At 37.9% G+C, this 13494-nt stretch overlaps 2 protein-coding genes across 2 annotated transcripts; both read right to left on the bottom strand.

Annotated features, from left to right (window-relative positions):
- Positions 1 to 66: 66 nt before the first annotated feature.
- LOC139965784 (BBSome complex assembly protein BBS10-like) lies at positions 67 to 3325 on the bottom strand. Its single transcript, XM_071968477.1, has 2 exons — positions 3128 to 3325; positions 67 to 2198 (listed from the first exon to the last, which is right to left on the bottom strand). The coding sequence occupies exons 1-2, from the start codon at positions 3142 to 3144 to the stop codon at positions 386 to 388; spliced, it is 1830 nt and encodes a 609-aa protein (XP_071824578.1). The 5' UTR covers positions 3145 to 3325; the 3' UTR covers positions 67 to 385.
- Positions 3326 to 8862: 5537 nt separating this feature from the next.
- On the bottom strand, positions 8863 to 12179 carry LOC139958614 (adenosine receptor A2b-like). Its single transcript, XM_071955815.1, has one exon. It carries the CDS (start codon positions 11874 to 11876, stop codon positions 10824 to 10826), a length of 1053 nt encoding a protein of 350 aa, XP_071811916.1. The 5' UTR covers positions 11877 to 12179; the 3' UTR covers positions 8863 to 10823.
- Positions 12180 to 13494: the final 1315 nt, after the last annotated feature.

Here is a 13494-nt window from a genome sequence, read left to right as displayed (position 1 = left end):
AAAAGTGCAAAAAATTGCTAAACTTCACAGAAGATTAATTGTGTTTGTGTAAACAACTTCTTGATCTTTTTGAACAGCTTCAACACAGGATTTCAGAATTTCAAAAATGTTCTGTAGTTTATCAAAACCTTGATTGGAGTTTGGTAGTAGCGTCTCTGTAAATATAGAAACATTTTGCTGATAATTCGGAAGACCAATGCAATGCCTTCGGTTGAATTATTAAAGGGGTTAGCATCCACACACAGTTTCAACAGGAACTTTCTGAACCTGCACCATGTTCACAGAATATGTTCACATCATTCATAATCTTCCAAAGAATCAAAATTGCATGATTTGTTTATTACATAGCATTTTGATAGTCAGCCAATGAAAGGATTTCTATTAATTATTGTTTTTCCTTGCAATTAGAATTGGCCATGCCAACACCAATAATGGCATCAATTCGAAACAAATCACAGAAAGTTTCCAAAACTTGCTGCCAAAGAGTCAACTTGTACATTAATGGCTCGATGATGCCGACTTCCTTGGCTGGCACCCATTTCCCAGTTCTGGCATGGATTCCACACACAGATTCCTGACCAATACCCACTTTTCCTTCCAGGTACCTTTTTGGATCTACTTGATATGAATTGTTATGCAATGTTTTAGGTACAATCTCTAATGAATCTGCAAAACATTTAAAGGCTAACCGAGTCATTTTATTTTCATATTTTTCTGAAAGATCTCGGATATTAATACTTGCTAACATTTCTGCAACACCACCCCCGTACACAGCATAGAGTTGCTTGTGATTTGTACCACAATCATGTCCTCTCTTACAGCAGGCATCCAGTTGCTCATCGAGACACCCACTTGAATGAGGAGTGGAGTCAAAGTGACCTCCCTCTAAAGCAGTCGCGACATTTCTAAGGGAGTTATGAATGGCGGAACTGTAAGATCTGCACACTGCACTTGTTGGCCCGCACACGACCAAATGTTTCATTCTTTGGCCTCGTTTATTCTGAAATCCAACAGAACAAAAGACGCTCTTACCGAGAACAACTCGCTTGAGGAAGGGGACAGTATGAATAAACCAAGCCGAAGTATCTGGAAAGTCATAGTTTAGAGGAACACCGGTTTCGTCAGAGATGTAGCACAGGTCTTCGAGAAACACAGAATGGATGACGGATATGCCAGAGAGACGGCAAAAAGCCATCAAAGGTTCCGGGAAAATATTGACTGATATGATTGCTGCCACGTTCAAACTTTGTAAATTGTAGACAAACTTTTTCCACTTTGTTTCATTCCAAGAGGCAGCACGGCTTATCCCTTCCACTGAAGAAATAGTTACACAAAGCGAGTCAGCTTGTTGGTCAATCTCAAAGTCGTAAGCTGTCAGTAGAAGTTTCACATCTTTGTCAGACTTTGAAAGAGTTGGATCTTGATAAGCAAAATCTCGTTGAATTAAAATACCTTCCATGATCATACTATCTTTGACTGAATAACCACTGACTTCTTGACAAACATGACGAAAACTTTTGATGATGTCAGAAATATGTCCCTCAATATGCAACTCTGGATGAGGTAACTTAGCAAACTGGATGGTAAGGTCGCTTAATAATCTAGCGTTTTCCTTCGCAAACTTATCTTGCAAAACTGTAAATGTCAACTGTTTCAGAAATTCCCAGAATTCATCAGTGTCACAGGGAGACATTTTCAAACACACACGATTAGAGATGATGGATGGTGCTAAAAGGGAGGGTATTACTTCCCTTCCAAGCAATGTGAAATGTTCCATCAATGCCTGACAAAATCTTTTCAAGGAATCATTACCAAATTGATTTTCATATGCAGCTCCTATGTGGGTGTAATAGGCTTCAACTCTTCTTAGTAGCTCTGATAAAAGTAGAATGAAAGATTTGCTGCCATCACCAGAAGACTTAAAATGGCTTTTTATGCGATCCTTTACCCAATGATTCAGAGGTGTCTGTGCTATGCAGGCTTCCATTATAGTCTTGCCATCTTTGCTTACCAAACAGTGTCCACTGCTGTTATTTATGAGGACTTGACTCCCACACGGTCCAAATGAAGGAGCAATGACTTCCTCAAATGCCTTGACTGCTTTATGATATTCCAAAAAGTTCACTGGTTTCTGTTCCATTAGGTTAAAGACACCTAAGTTGTGTGGTTTCATTTGAGGAAATAATTCACAGAGATGTCTGCAAGATGAAAAAGAATCACTTCTTGGTTAAATTCATACCAGATGAAAACAAAACTACTTATTTAAAAAGAAAAGACAATTGAATTGTCAACGGATCCTACTGTAGTTAACCCTCTCCATCTCGATCAAGGTGTGCTTTTCACTTCCTGACCACAGGGACAGTATATGTCTTTGCCTAAATACCATATTCCTACATCATACTCAACCTCAATAGGTGTAATTAAATATATTTTGTTTCTTCGACAGTTTATAAAATAATTTCAGCCATAATTCATATATGCAATGTAAGCATGGGCATTTGATATGAAAATTTTGGCTTAGCTGAGTGAAAAGAGATCAGGAGGGTAATAAGTCCACATCAAGGACCCTAGGTATGAATAAAACCTGAACACAGAAACTTCAAATCTGGTAGCTAGTTCTATGTTAAGTTGTCTTGCTTATTTTGGAGCATATTCATCACTTGTTCCAGTATTAAACATCACTTTTCAAAATTTCGTGACTATAGTCATGACTAGTTAAAAAACTGCTGCGGGGGAAGAATTCTGCCCATGGTTGCTCACTAACAACACATTACTATTTAGGCATAGGCCAATCAATATTTATTTCTGTGATGAAGCTAGCTAGGCCAGGCTATAGTAATAGTACTTATTACTATCGCTACACAGGAATGAGTTTCAAGGCTTGTCAAACGTGCTTGAAATTCTAATCACTTAGAAAACGGTGAAACCAAGGGCGTTATAATTGCAATCACAATTTACTGTACTGTAGCCAAGCTGGGTTTACCCAGAACATGTTTTGCACGTACAGTATATGATTTTCCTTACTCTGCGAGTGTAACTTGGTAATCAAACCACGTTGTACATACCGGATACGCGATTTTTCAAAACGTGTAATCTACAGTGTATTCACTGAACTAATTGTTCTTACCTAAACGTTTCCTCCATTAATCTACTCTTATCACCAGCATACTGTTTCAGAATCTTCTTTTCTTTGCTAAAAATACGATAATGAAAGTATCATTTGGTCTTTAAATTCTGTCCGACTTTTGTTTGCCATCAGAACCTAAGGTAGCATACACGATATAATTGCCCCCATCGACTGAACACATGCGCGTGAGGAATAATTTGTTCAGGAACGCTTATTCACGTATAGTAATGAACGTGAACTTCAATGACTCTGGGGTGTTATAGCTATTCACCTCAGTTTATATATATATTATAACAGTCAGCCATCATATGATTATTGATTATGTATTTATATAGTTCATATTTAAGAGGAGCAGAATACCTTGTCACTGATTCCGAATCTCTGGAATATCTTAGGGATTAGGGTCTAACCCTAACCTTATTACTCCAACGAAGAAATATTTTCTCACGCTGCTCTCAGTTATAGGAAAGGTATGTATGTATATAAGGGTCCAGCAGCGCAACCACGTATACTTCTGGGAGAGCTGTACCTACCCACGCCGCCCCCACCCGCCCCTCGACATAAATTTGAAGTAGATCAGCCTTTCCCGCTCTCCCTTCCAACCCGGCTGAAAGAATAGTAAAACAAATGCTAGTGTAGAATACAAAATATACAACATCAACATGTAGCCTATCTGCCTGGTGACAAATCTAAACAGTTGAAAATTCTTAATATATCGTTTCCACATCGTTTCCAAGTCGAGAAATATAGCACCAATTTGTAACTAAGCACCCTCCATTTTACAAAAAAAGGAAAATATTCTCAAAGGAGAGGGCCCGCTCCCTTGGATGTCCCCCTATCCCAAAGTATGGTCAATGGTTCGAATCCCTTCACTTGTTCGAATCCCGTTCTAGCCATAAATGTCTTTGCTCTTTTCCGCTAAAAAAAACAAAACAAACATCTTTTCCTATATAGCAGCCTGTTAATGTTCTTTCTCTCTACACTGACCTTGAGAAGAAAGGGGCTGGGGTATTGCCTGGCGCGAATGTAGTCAGTATTGTATTGCTCTTTCATATAAGTTTTAATAATTTAAGGATTTTGAGGTGTAAATTTTAAATGTTATAATTGCTTTATCTAATAACTTAGGGCGAAGACTTTGTAACCTTCTAATATATTTAGTGTTCATTCGTTCATTCTATTAGAATTTATGCTTCTATTTTCTTTCTGCATGGGAGTGTTCTTCGAAGTGTGTTTCTTAGAACTCTGCCCTTCACAAGTATTTATGCTGTGTTCAATCAATCAGTTTATTAGATATAGTCATGCAGTTCACACTGTACATAACCTGGTTATGAGTTATGAGTACTTTTACCACGTGATTTACAAGCTAAAGAGAGATCATTTTAAGTCGTGCATGTGCAATACAATCAAATTACATTTTAAAAGTTTTCAATTAAACATGAATAGTGAAATCTTTGAATGTAAAGTACTCTAACCGCAACTTACATTCGCTACCAACGTTTTCGTAAGAGCATGCTTGGAAGAGCATTTATTCTTTTGGCCTTCGTTGATTTCTATAGCGACAGTTCTATACATCTCTATGTTTGTATAACGGTCATGCAAATATATTGAAAACATGCAAGATACAATGCAGACAAAACATACCAAAAGGAGAAAATAGGTGTACGGGGGAGGGGCGAGCGGGTATGTGTGGGGGTGCATGGGGTGCATGGGGTTGGCTGATATATACAATCAACAATAACACGACTTTAGGAGTCATAGAACACTATACACACTATAAACGTTGGGCATTCCTATTATACCAATCCTCATGCATGGGTACGTATGTATACAACCACGTTTGCGTAAAGTATTTGTATTTTTGCAGTTGTCTGCATTTTACTTGTATCGGAGCAAGACTTTACCCAAATCTGGTTAAGATCATGCGTACACAGAGTAAACGTTGGGCATTTATGTTATACCAAATCCTCTGTATGGGTTCGTATGTATATCCAACCAAATTTGCGAATAGGTCTTGCGCTTTTTTGCAAAGTGTCTGCATTTTACTTTTACCAATTTATGGTTAAAAACACCTATACTTAGTGTTTGTTTCAATATTTGACTAAATGTTGAGTGAGTGTATGTTGCATACTCTCTGATTGGTATTACACCCAAATTATGCTATAACATATGCTACAAAATATGCTACAAAATATGCTATAAAATTGGTCACCTATTGTCAAGCTTTGACTAAAATCGTTTACTGCACAATAAGGGCATTTTGATTCACTGGAATATGTGATTGTTGTTTCTGACAATCGGCAAACCCTGGGAATCTGGGTATGTATGTTAATTTAATTATTGGAAAAGTAAAAGGTATTATCCTCATTCAACAAAGTTATATTAAGAACGCCGACGGCAGAATGGACAGAACGAACATTGAACAAAAAAACAAACACAAAAAAGAATTTGTACTTACGAGTTCCATTCATTGGCAAGAAACTTGCGATGTTATGTCTCTTTGAAAGAATAAATTGTTCTACTTCTGGAACTTATGATAACAAAGCTGTGGCGTCGAGAGTTTTTTTATATTAAGTTTGCAGTTAGAGAGTTAAATATTTTCTATGAATTAAATACAAGTTAATTGGTTGCTTATACGTCATCAACTAATTTAATATGTGACAACATGTGATATCGAATAACTTGTTTTAAACAACCATAAGTAGTTACTTAGCAATAGCTATTTAATTGTATAGGGCGAATCCAAAAGGAACGTTTTAACTTTCCATCCTCATTATTGAAACAACAAAAAACACAGCAGTGAATCATTAAAATTAATGTTACAATGTTAAGTAAGAGTTGGTAAGCTTCTGCAGTATTATCTGCAGAGAGCGAAACTGGAAGTAGGCCGCCTATAGAAGTTTCGTATACTTATATCTGTGGCCAATAAGGGAAGCGAAAATATACACATGCATGCAGCCGTTCAATTGTGCTCATCATTATAAGTTCCATAATGTACAATATTTTACCAACAAATTTTTAAGTTTGTCAAATGTTCAAAACTAGCAATATTTGTTAAATAAAGGTAGGCTATAGTCAAGGCCGGTAGCAAGTTTCTGCGACAGTATATAAGCATTCCTCCTTTTAAAATTGTTTAGATACAACATTATAATCAATCTTATCATTAGATTTAGAACCGTATTGATTAGGATATATATTACTTATATGTTCATGGCCGAAAATGATGTTGCTTTGTCAACCACATGTTTGCTAATAACGTTCACGAGTTTAGAGATGTCAGATAACTAATAGTTACGGTCTACTTGCACCTCGATCGGTTTGCAGACTTTCTAGTTTGCACAGTTCGGTTGGTTTGAACGTGTGATGTGGCTTTGGCGACAGTTTGGTACCAATTCTGATCTTTCGTTCGGTCGGTTGGCATGGCTTTCATTGAAGATGGCGGACTTCTCTTCAATGGACTAGAATTCCTTTATAGAGGAACTCTACTATGGACATGTATGTATATACTGATTGAGATAATTACCTTTGTGTTTGCTTCTTTTAATTTGAAGCATTTAATGCCATATAATATTTGACGTTTTCGGTGCGGTCAAAATAAAATTTGAGACATCTGTTTCTTATTTCTTGACGATTTAGTGTGATTTTTGTATCTTTGTTCAAATCCAAGTTGGTGTATTGATGGGATCTACTATCTCCGTGACTTACTTCAGACTTGTACACAATAGCGACAGCTATAAACAAGTCCAGAGCTATAGATACTCTATGTAGCTCTCTCTATATATATGGCTATATGAGCAAGTCATGCGCTAATCGAGGGCGCATGATCTATTAGTCTACATTTACACGCTTTTTAAGGTGGTTTGGTTTTGTTGCTTCTTGCAAGGGTCTTTGAATTGGTTCCTATAAATGGACTTCGTGACTGATCATGCATATGTAGCTTACTTTCAATTAATTTTTATTGGAAAGAAAATACTTAAATATAAATATATACAATGTTAGAAAATAGTATATAGGAGACTGCTATATTCATAATACTATAACGTAAATATACGTGTTAAGTTTGTATGTCTTCAGTTTCTTGAAATGCTCTAAGCAATGCCCTTTACAAGTATCCGTAAGAAAGTTTGTTTCTCAGATTTGCTTTTGTTGAAGTTCCAAATGATTCCAAATGGTGCATTCTAAGGCATATTTAGACTGTAATTTAAGTCTATTTATTTGTTTGCCACAAAAGTACAAAGTGGAGGGAAGTCTTCCATAAAGCTTAAAAGCTTAACAATGTGGAAGACTCCCTGAAGAAAGAAAAGAAAAGAAAAGAAAAAACAAAATATATATATGTGTATAAATACATATATATAAATATAAGTACAAATTAAATGTTCAATATATATATATATATATATATATATATATATATATATATAGTAATTACATACAGGTATAATTTTGTTTTAGTCAGTAACTAGCTATTATTTCCTTACAAAACCACTTCTTAAAGGATGTGACTGACTTTTTACTCTTTAAATCGTTCGTTAGAAGATTCCATGTTTTTGTTGCAGGGTTTTGTAGGCTTAAAGTTCCAATGGTGGTATTGTAGAGATTATATAGTGGGCATGATTAGCATGCCTCGTGTTATGATTATGTACATCTCTGTTACTGGTTAAAAAATTGTCAAAGGCAGCTGGTAGTAATCCATTCCAGGTCTTGTAGGCAAATAATGCAAGCTTAACTTTACTGAGATCGTGCAAAGTTGAGTATGATGATAGGGGACTGGTGTGCTCACGTGGGGCTGAGTGTGTTATGTGGCGAATGGCTGCCTTTTGGAGTATTATAAGATTGTTAAGGTTGGTGTTGTATGTACCAGACCAAATAATGGAACAATAAGTGAGATGCGGGACAACCAGGGTCTGGTATAGTGTTCTGAGTATGTTTTCCGATAGATAATATTTCAACTTAGATAATATGCCAACATTCCGTGCAATTATACTGCAAATAGTTGAAATATGGTTGCGCCAGCTAAGTTTACAATCAATATTTACACCTAAAAACTTAGTAGTATAAACTTGCTTAATTATTTTCCCATCCATACTATTATTTATGTTTATACGCCAGAGTGTTTAATAAATACTCTTGCATTGTTAAAAAAGAAAGAATAGGAAATAATCCCCATCAAATGAACGTTCTCCCCTGTCTGACGATGGAGGTGGGCCCATTCCGCTCATCCAACCGCCCTTCCAACTCCGCCTTGCGCACCACACTGCTAATGCAAACATCAGAACACGTGATGTGACGATAAGTTGGACCGTCGTGTATAAGAAATATCAAACTTCCGGAACTTTCCATTCTCCTTCCCCACCCCCCCCCCCCCCAATAAAAAGAAGAAGACGCAAAACCAATTTTTTTTGTGACATAAATTTAACTACATTTAACGATCCGACTCAAAGAATAATAGAACACATATGCAAAGTTTACTCAAGGACTTTCCCGGAAAACACGTTAAATATCATTAGTGCCTTTTGAGATTACGACACAACCATAGGCGTACGAGGCGGGGGGGGGGGGGGGCAGGGGGGCAGACTGCCCCCCCAAATTTCCAGAGGACAAGAAATTCGGGCAAAAGTCCTGAAAAATTCGGGCAGCCTAAGAGGAGAAAAAAATATATATATATATATATATATATATAATTTTTTTTTAGGCTGCCCGAATTTTTCAGGACTTTTGCCCGAATTTCTTGTGCTCTGGAAATATATGCAGTAGCTTGCCCGAATCTTTTCAAATTTTTGCCCGACAATTCCATGATTTTCTTTATTTAGCATCATGATGCCCGAATATTTCCGTGTAACACCACCGTAAGCGCAGTTCATCTGGGCTACCACGCTTTTTGCACAATCAATTTTTTTTTTAACTAATCAATTGTATACCTGGACCAAGGGCGGCGGAACCGGGGGGCGGGGGCACAGGGGGCACGTGCCCCCCACTTTTCCTCAGGTTAAAAATGTGCCTTTTTTCTACATAAAAATTGAGGTGCCTCAAGTTAGCAATAGGCCAGGGAACCAGAATGAACACTCGGGAAGGGCCGTTTCCGGCCATCTGAGGGGTTTGTAAAACCAAAAATTTTCTAGTGCGCTCCGCGCCAACCGATGGTGGCGCTCCGCTCAGATAGTCGTGCAGACAACTTTGCAAATCCTGGCTAAGCCCGTGACTTTTAATGAATTTCTGTGGGTCAAACTCAAAGCTATTTCGAATGGAAAAAATTTGTTAGGATATTAACAAGAAAAAACCCTCTAATTCGGAAGATTCCTGCATTAGCAACTAGCATGATTTCACCTCATTTTGTCTCAAAAGAAAACTTGTTCCTTGTTTCCCAATTTGCGCATTGGATATCGCAGTGCTAGTATGTATATTTTCCTTTAAGGGGGGGGGGGCGTTGATGGAGTGATGTGTATACACAAATAAGATAATACAATAAGAGTTATAAAGGGTACTAAATGTAAGGCTGCATCAGTCCAATCCATATTCTGCAAAGTGCCCTTTTGATGTCGGTGCCCCCTCCTCCAGATTAAAAGTGCTTCCACCACCCTTGACCTGGACATCCCCAACATGAGTATATAAGAAACATTTTCTTTTTCATGGATGGTGGGGGGGGGGGGGGGTAGTGCCTACAAGCCTACAAGTACAGGTTTATCATATTCTTTGTTATATTTTATACTTTTTTGTGAGACAAATTGCAGTCTCATCCGACACAGCGACATTATCCCGCCTATGTGTCGTTGAACAATGTATGTTTTTCTGGAGGTAGCTGAGTACTGTGTTAAAGTAATAAATAAGGTAACTAAATAGGAGCTTTAAAAATATACTGTCCAATTTTTCCCATTCAAAGTGATGTTACCATTTTTTCTTCTTCTAATTTACCAAATTTTTGGGGAAGTGTAAATTTCTAAAACGTGAGATTATAAAATAAAGAATGTTTAGATGCAACTTGCAAGGCCTCAGAAGTGCCGTTTCCGGCAATCTGAGAGGCATTGTGTGCCAAAAATTTTCTTGTACGCTACGCGCCAACCGATGGTGGCGCTCCGCTTAGATAGTGTCACGGGAACTTTCGGGCACAAAAAGGTCTGCCCCCCAAACTGAAATGGTCCCGTACGCCTATGGACACAACACCATGTGTAGTATGACCAAATTCCACAATATATCAAACATTGTTATTGGTTACTCTTAATGCTACTGATATTGTTACAACGTTGTTCAAATCAATTCTCACTTAGACTATACATGCACGTCAAATGCCATCGATTTTACTAAATTCTGTAAGTATATCAAAATAGCTGAAGTCACTTTTCCACTTGTTTGAACGCTTAGCCTACATAACGTCATGTATATATTATAGGCCTATACGTTCGTATATCAATACGAAATTGGCAAATAGAATATGCCATGAATTTAAAGCAGATTGGCCTTTTGTGCGAAAAACTTGTTGTGCGAAACGGTTAACCGGAATAATTTATATACGTTTAACCACTTTTATTTGTTATTAGAACAACAACAACTTAAGTAATATTTGAAAATGCAAATCGAGACAATTCACTGTGATACATGATTAATTGTAACTTAATCAACTTACAATTGCAGTTAAGTTCACCTCGTGTATTCGACATATATGTTAGAGTTAGTTTGGTTTTAGACCCAGATTCGCATGAAATCTTTAACCACGAATTGAGGAAGTGTTTGAGATAGATGTGGTCTTGGAACTCACTACCTGACTTGTACCACCCTTTTCTTTCTTTTCACTCTTGAGAACGAACGGACAACATATGCACAGTGCCACTTTAAATGAATCTCTGTATTTCTTGTTTCTGAGGGCGTAAAGAATCGGATTAATCGCAGAATTACAATAGGCCATGAACTCTACTACGGTTTGATAAATAAATTGTACATCTTCAGGTGGATCGTAAAGAACGTCGATAACCAATTTGATAGACATCGGCAACCAACAGATGCTAAATATCAACACCACTAACACCGCGGTAACAGTTGCTTTCATTCGAGATTTAGATTCCAAATTGCGAACTTTTTCTTCGTCCATTCCAGTACGTCGACGTTTGGAGACTTCTTTAAGGTGTCGTTGCGCAATCATGAAGATGCGCGCGTAACCGCAAAGCAGAATTGCAGATATTGTTGGTGTAAAACCAGCCGCAAGCAACGAATGAAGCGCCACTGTGCCAGATTTGTATGGGACATTTCCACACACCCACTGATTGGGATATTTAAGCCCACCAATGGCCGGCATCGTGCCAAATCCAAAACCGAGTATCCAAATTGAGGCGAGGATGATTTTACATTTGGACTTCGTCATAATAAGCGGATACTTTAACGGTGAAGAAACCGCGATAAGTCTGTCAACGGTTAAGACAATCAAATGACCCATAGAAATTGCACAGAAAATGAACGCTGGGGCGAAAAAGAACGGTCTAACGCCAGCCAGGCAAGTCACTCTACTAATAACAATGCGCGCGAACATTGCGGCCGGTACAGCGGTTAAACCAGTCAGAAAATCGGTTACCGCCAAACTGCAGAGGAAAATATTGTTCGGAGTTTGGGTTAAACGGTCCTTCACTACCGTTGTAACTACGACATAATTACCAACAAGGGTCAGAAAAATCACTGCTCCGTGCACGAGTAGATAAAGAGAAAGCGGGAAAATATCTAACCTTAGAGAAAATGTTTCCTCGGGAATGTTGCTGGAGTTCATCGCCATATCTTCAAAGTACTGGTAAATCTATTTAGCTTTATCTTCGAAGTAAAACGCGGCCAAGAACAATATTTAAAAGTCATGTATGTTAGCGACACAGCTCCACAGCGTTTTAACTTCACAGGTAACTGTTCATGTGCTTGCATTGACACAGGGCAATTCCCTCGGTTTAGATGAACTTGTGCGCCAACGATTCACAGTACCTTTTACAGCCGGAAAGTATAATCAAAGAAACTTCAAAAAGTGTCTAAAAATGTAGTTTTGTTTCACTTTCAAGAATACTGTATCCTGGAATAGTAAACTATTTCAAGCGAGAAGCTCTTAGCTAAAGCAGAGCAAATAATGATATAGCGACCGACTTTCAGGTATCTTCAAGTATATCGTTCTCAAATCCTTTCCAGTTTCATCAAAGTCTGTACGGAGGCAAAGAAACACCATAGAAAGAAACTTTATTACCTGTGTTTGCTCTATAACTGTGCATCTGCCTTTTCTTGTTTTCCCTACATTTTCCATATCATTTTCTATTGTTGTTGTCTCACGTGTGACTTTAATGGCTGACGACGAAAAATGGGAGGAAGAGAAAAGGATGGGGGAGGGGATGGGGATAGGGAGGGGATGGGGTTGGGGGTGGGGGAGGGCGGGGTTATAGAAAGTGGAAACATGTTCTACTTTCATGGCTTTTGTGAGCCGCCGTAAATTTGACAGTGTGACGTACATTTGCTGTTCCTTTTAATGTAACGGGTGATTACCAGTAATCAATATGATAATGTTGTGTATTCTTTAACTGCTGAACAAACTAACTGTGTTTGATACCCTTGAACTAATGGAAAAATCAGGACAGAGGGGTGGGGATTGGATGATATTAATGGGAAACATTGTCTCACACGGGTCTACCCTGCAGCAAGTTCTTACAAACTTCGGCACCGAGTAGCGATGATAAATCTTATGTGTTAATCCACACACAGACGTTACGGAAAATGTACACTTCGAAATTCCATTCTTTGGATCTAACTGAAAGCCGTTGTTGAAATTGGCTGAAGAAGAGGGATATTTTCGATCAAACAGCTATTTTGCCTTCTAAGACAAAACGAAGTTGATAATTAATTTAGCTCACTCTTATACGGGTCTAGGATAAACAGGGGCGCTCTTACTTGAAAGGTACATTTTTAGAGGATTTTAGCGTTGGCCAAGGCATGTGAACATTGACGTTGTTGATGTTCATCATTCAGGGGCAGATTTATGATTCTATATATAAAGGAGGCTGGGAGGGTGGTGACCCTGGGTTCCTTGAGTGTACTCCAATGTAGGCGGAGTAGGTGGGGTTGGGGGGGGGGGAGTTCTCTACAACAAAAACAAATCAAAGTTGATACTTCAAGTGGTGCATTCTCATTAGATAATATAGATGTATAATTATAGCTTAAATCAAGATTGTATTAAAAAAAAAACTTTTGAATATTTATAATTATGATAATAGGGAACCTAATCTTAATGCTTTCCCAGGCAACGAGTTTATGAGAATAAATCCACGACGTTGCGTACGAGTTCAAATAATTATGCTAGAAAACAAGTATTGGCTCACACTAGAGGAGAGCATGCGCACGAAAAACCAAAGAAGTTGATCCAC

The sequence above is a fragment of the Apostichopus japonicus genome, chromosome 3 (assembly GCF_037975245.1).
Source record: "Apostichopus japonicus isolate 1M-3 chromosome 3, ASM3797524v1, whole genome shotgun sequence".
In the NCBI taxonomy this organism is placed as follows: Eukaryota; Metazoa; Echinodermata; class Holothuroidea; order Aspidochirotida; family Stichopodidae; genus Apostichopus; species Apostichopus japonicus.
Note: the sequence above shows the minus strand (reverse complement) of the source record. Positions and strands in the feature narration are given on the sequence as shown.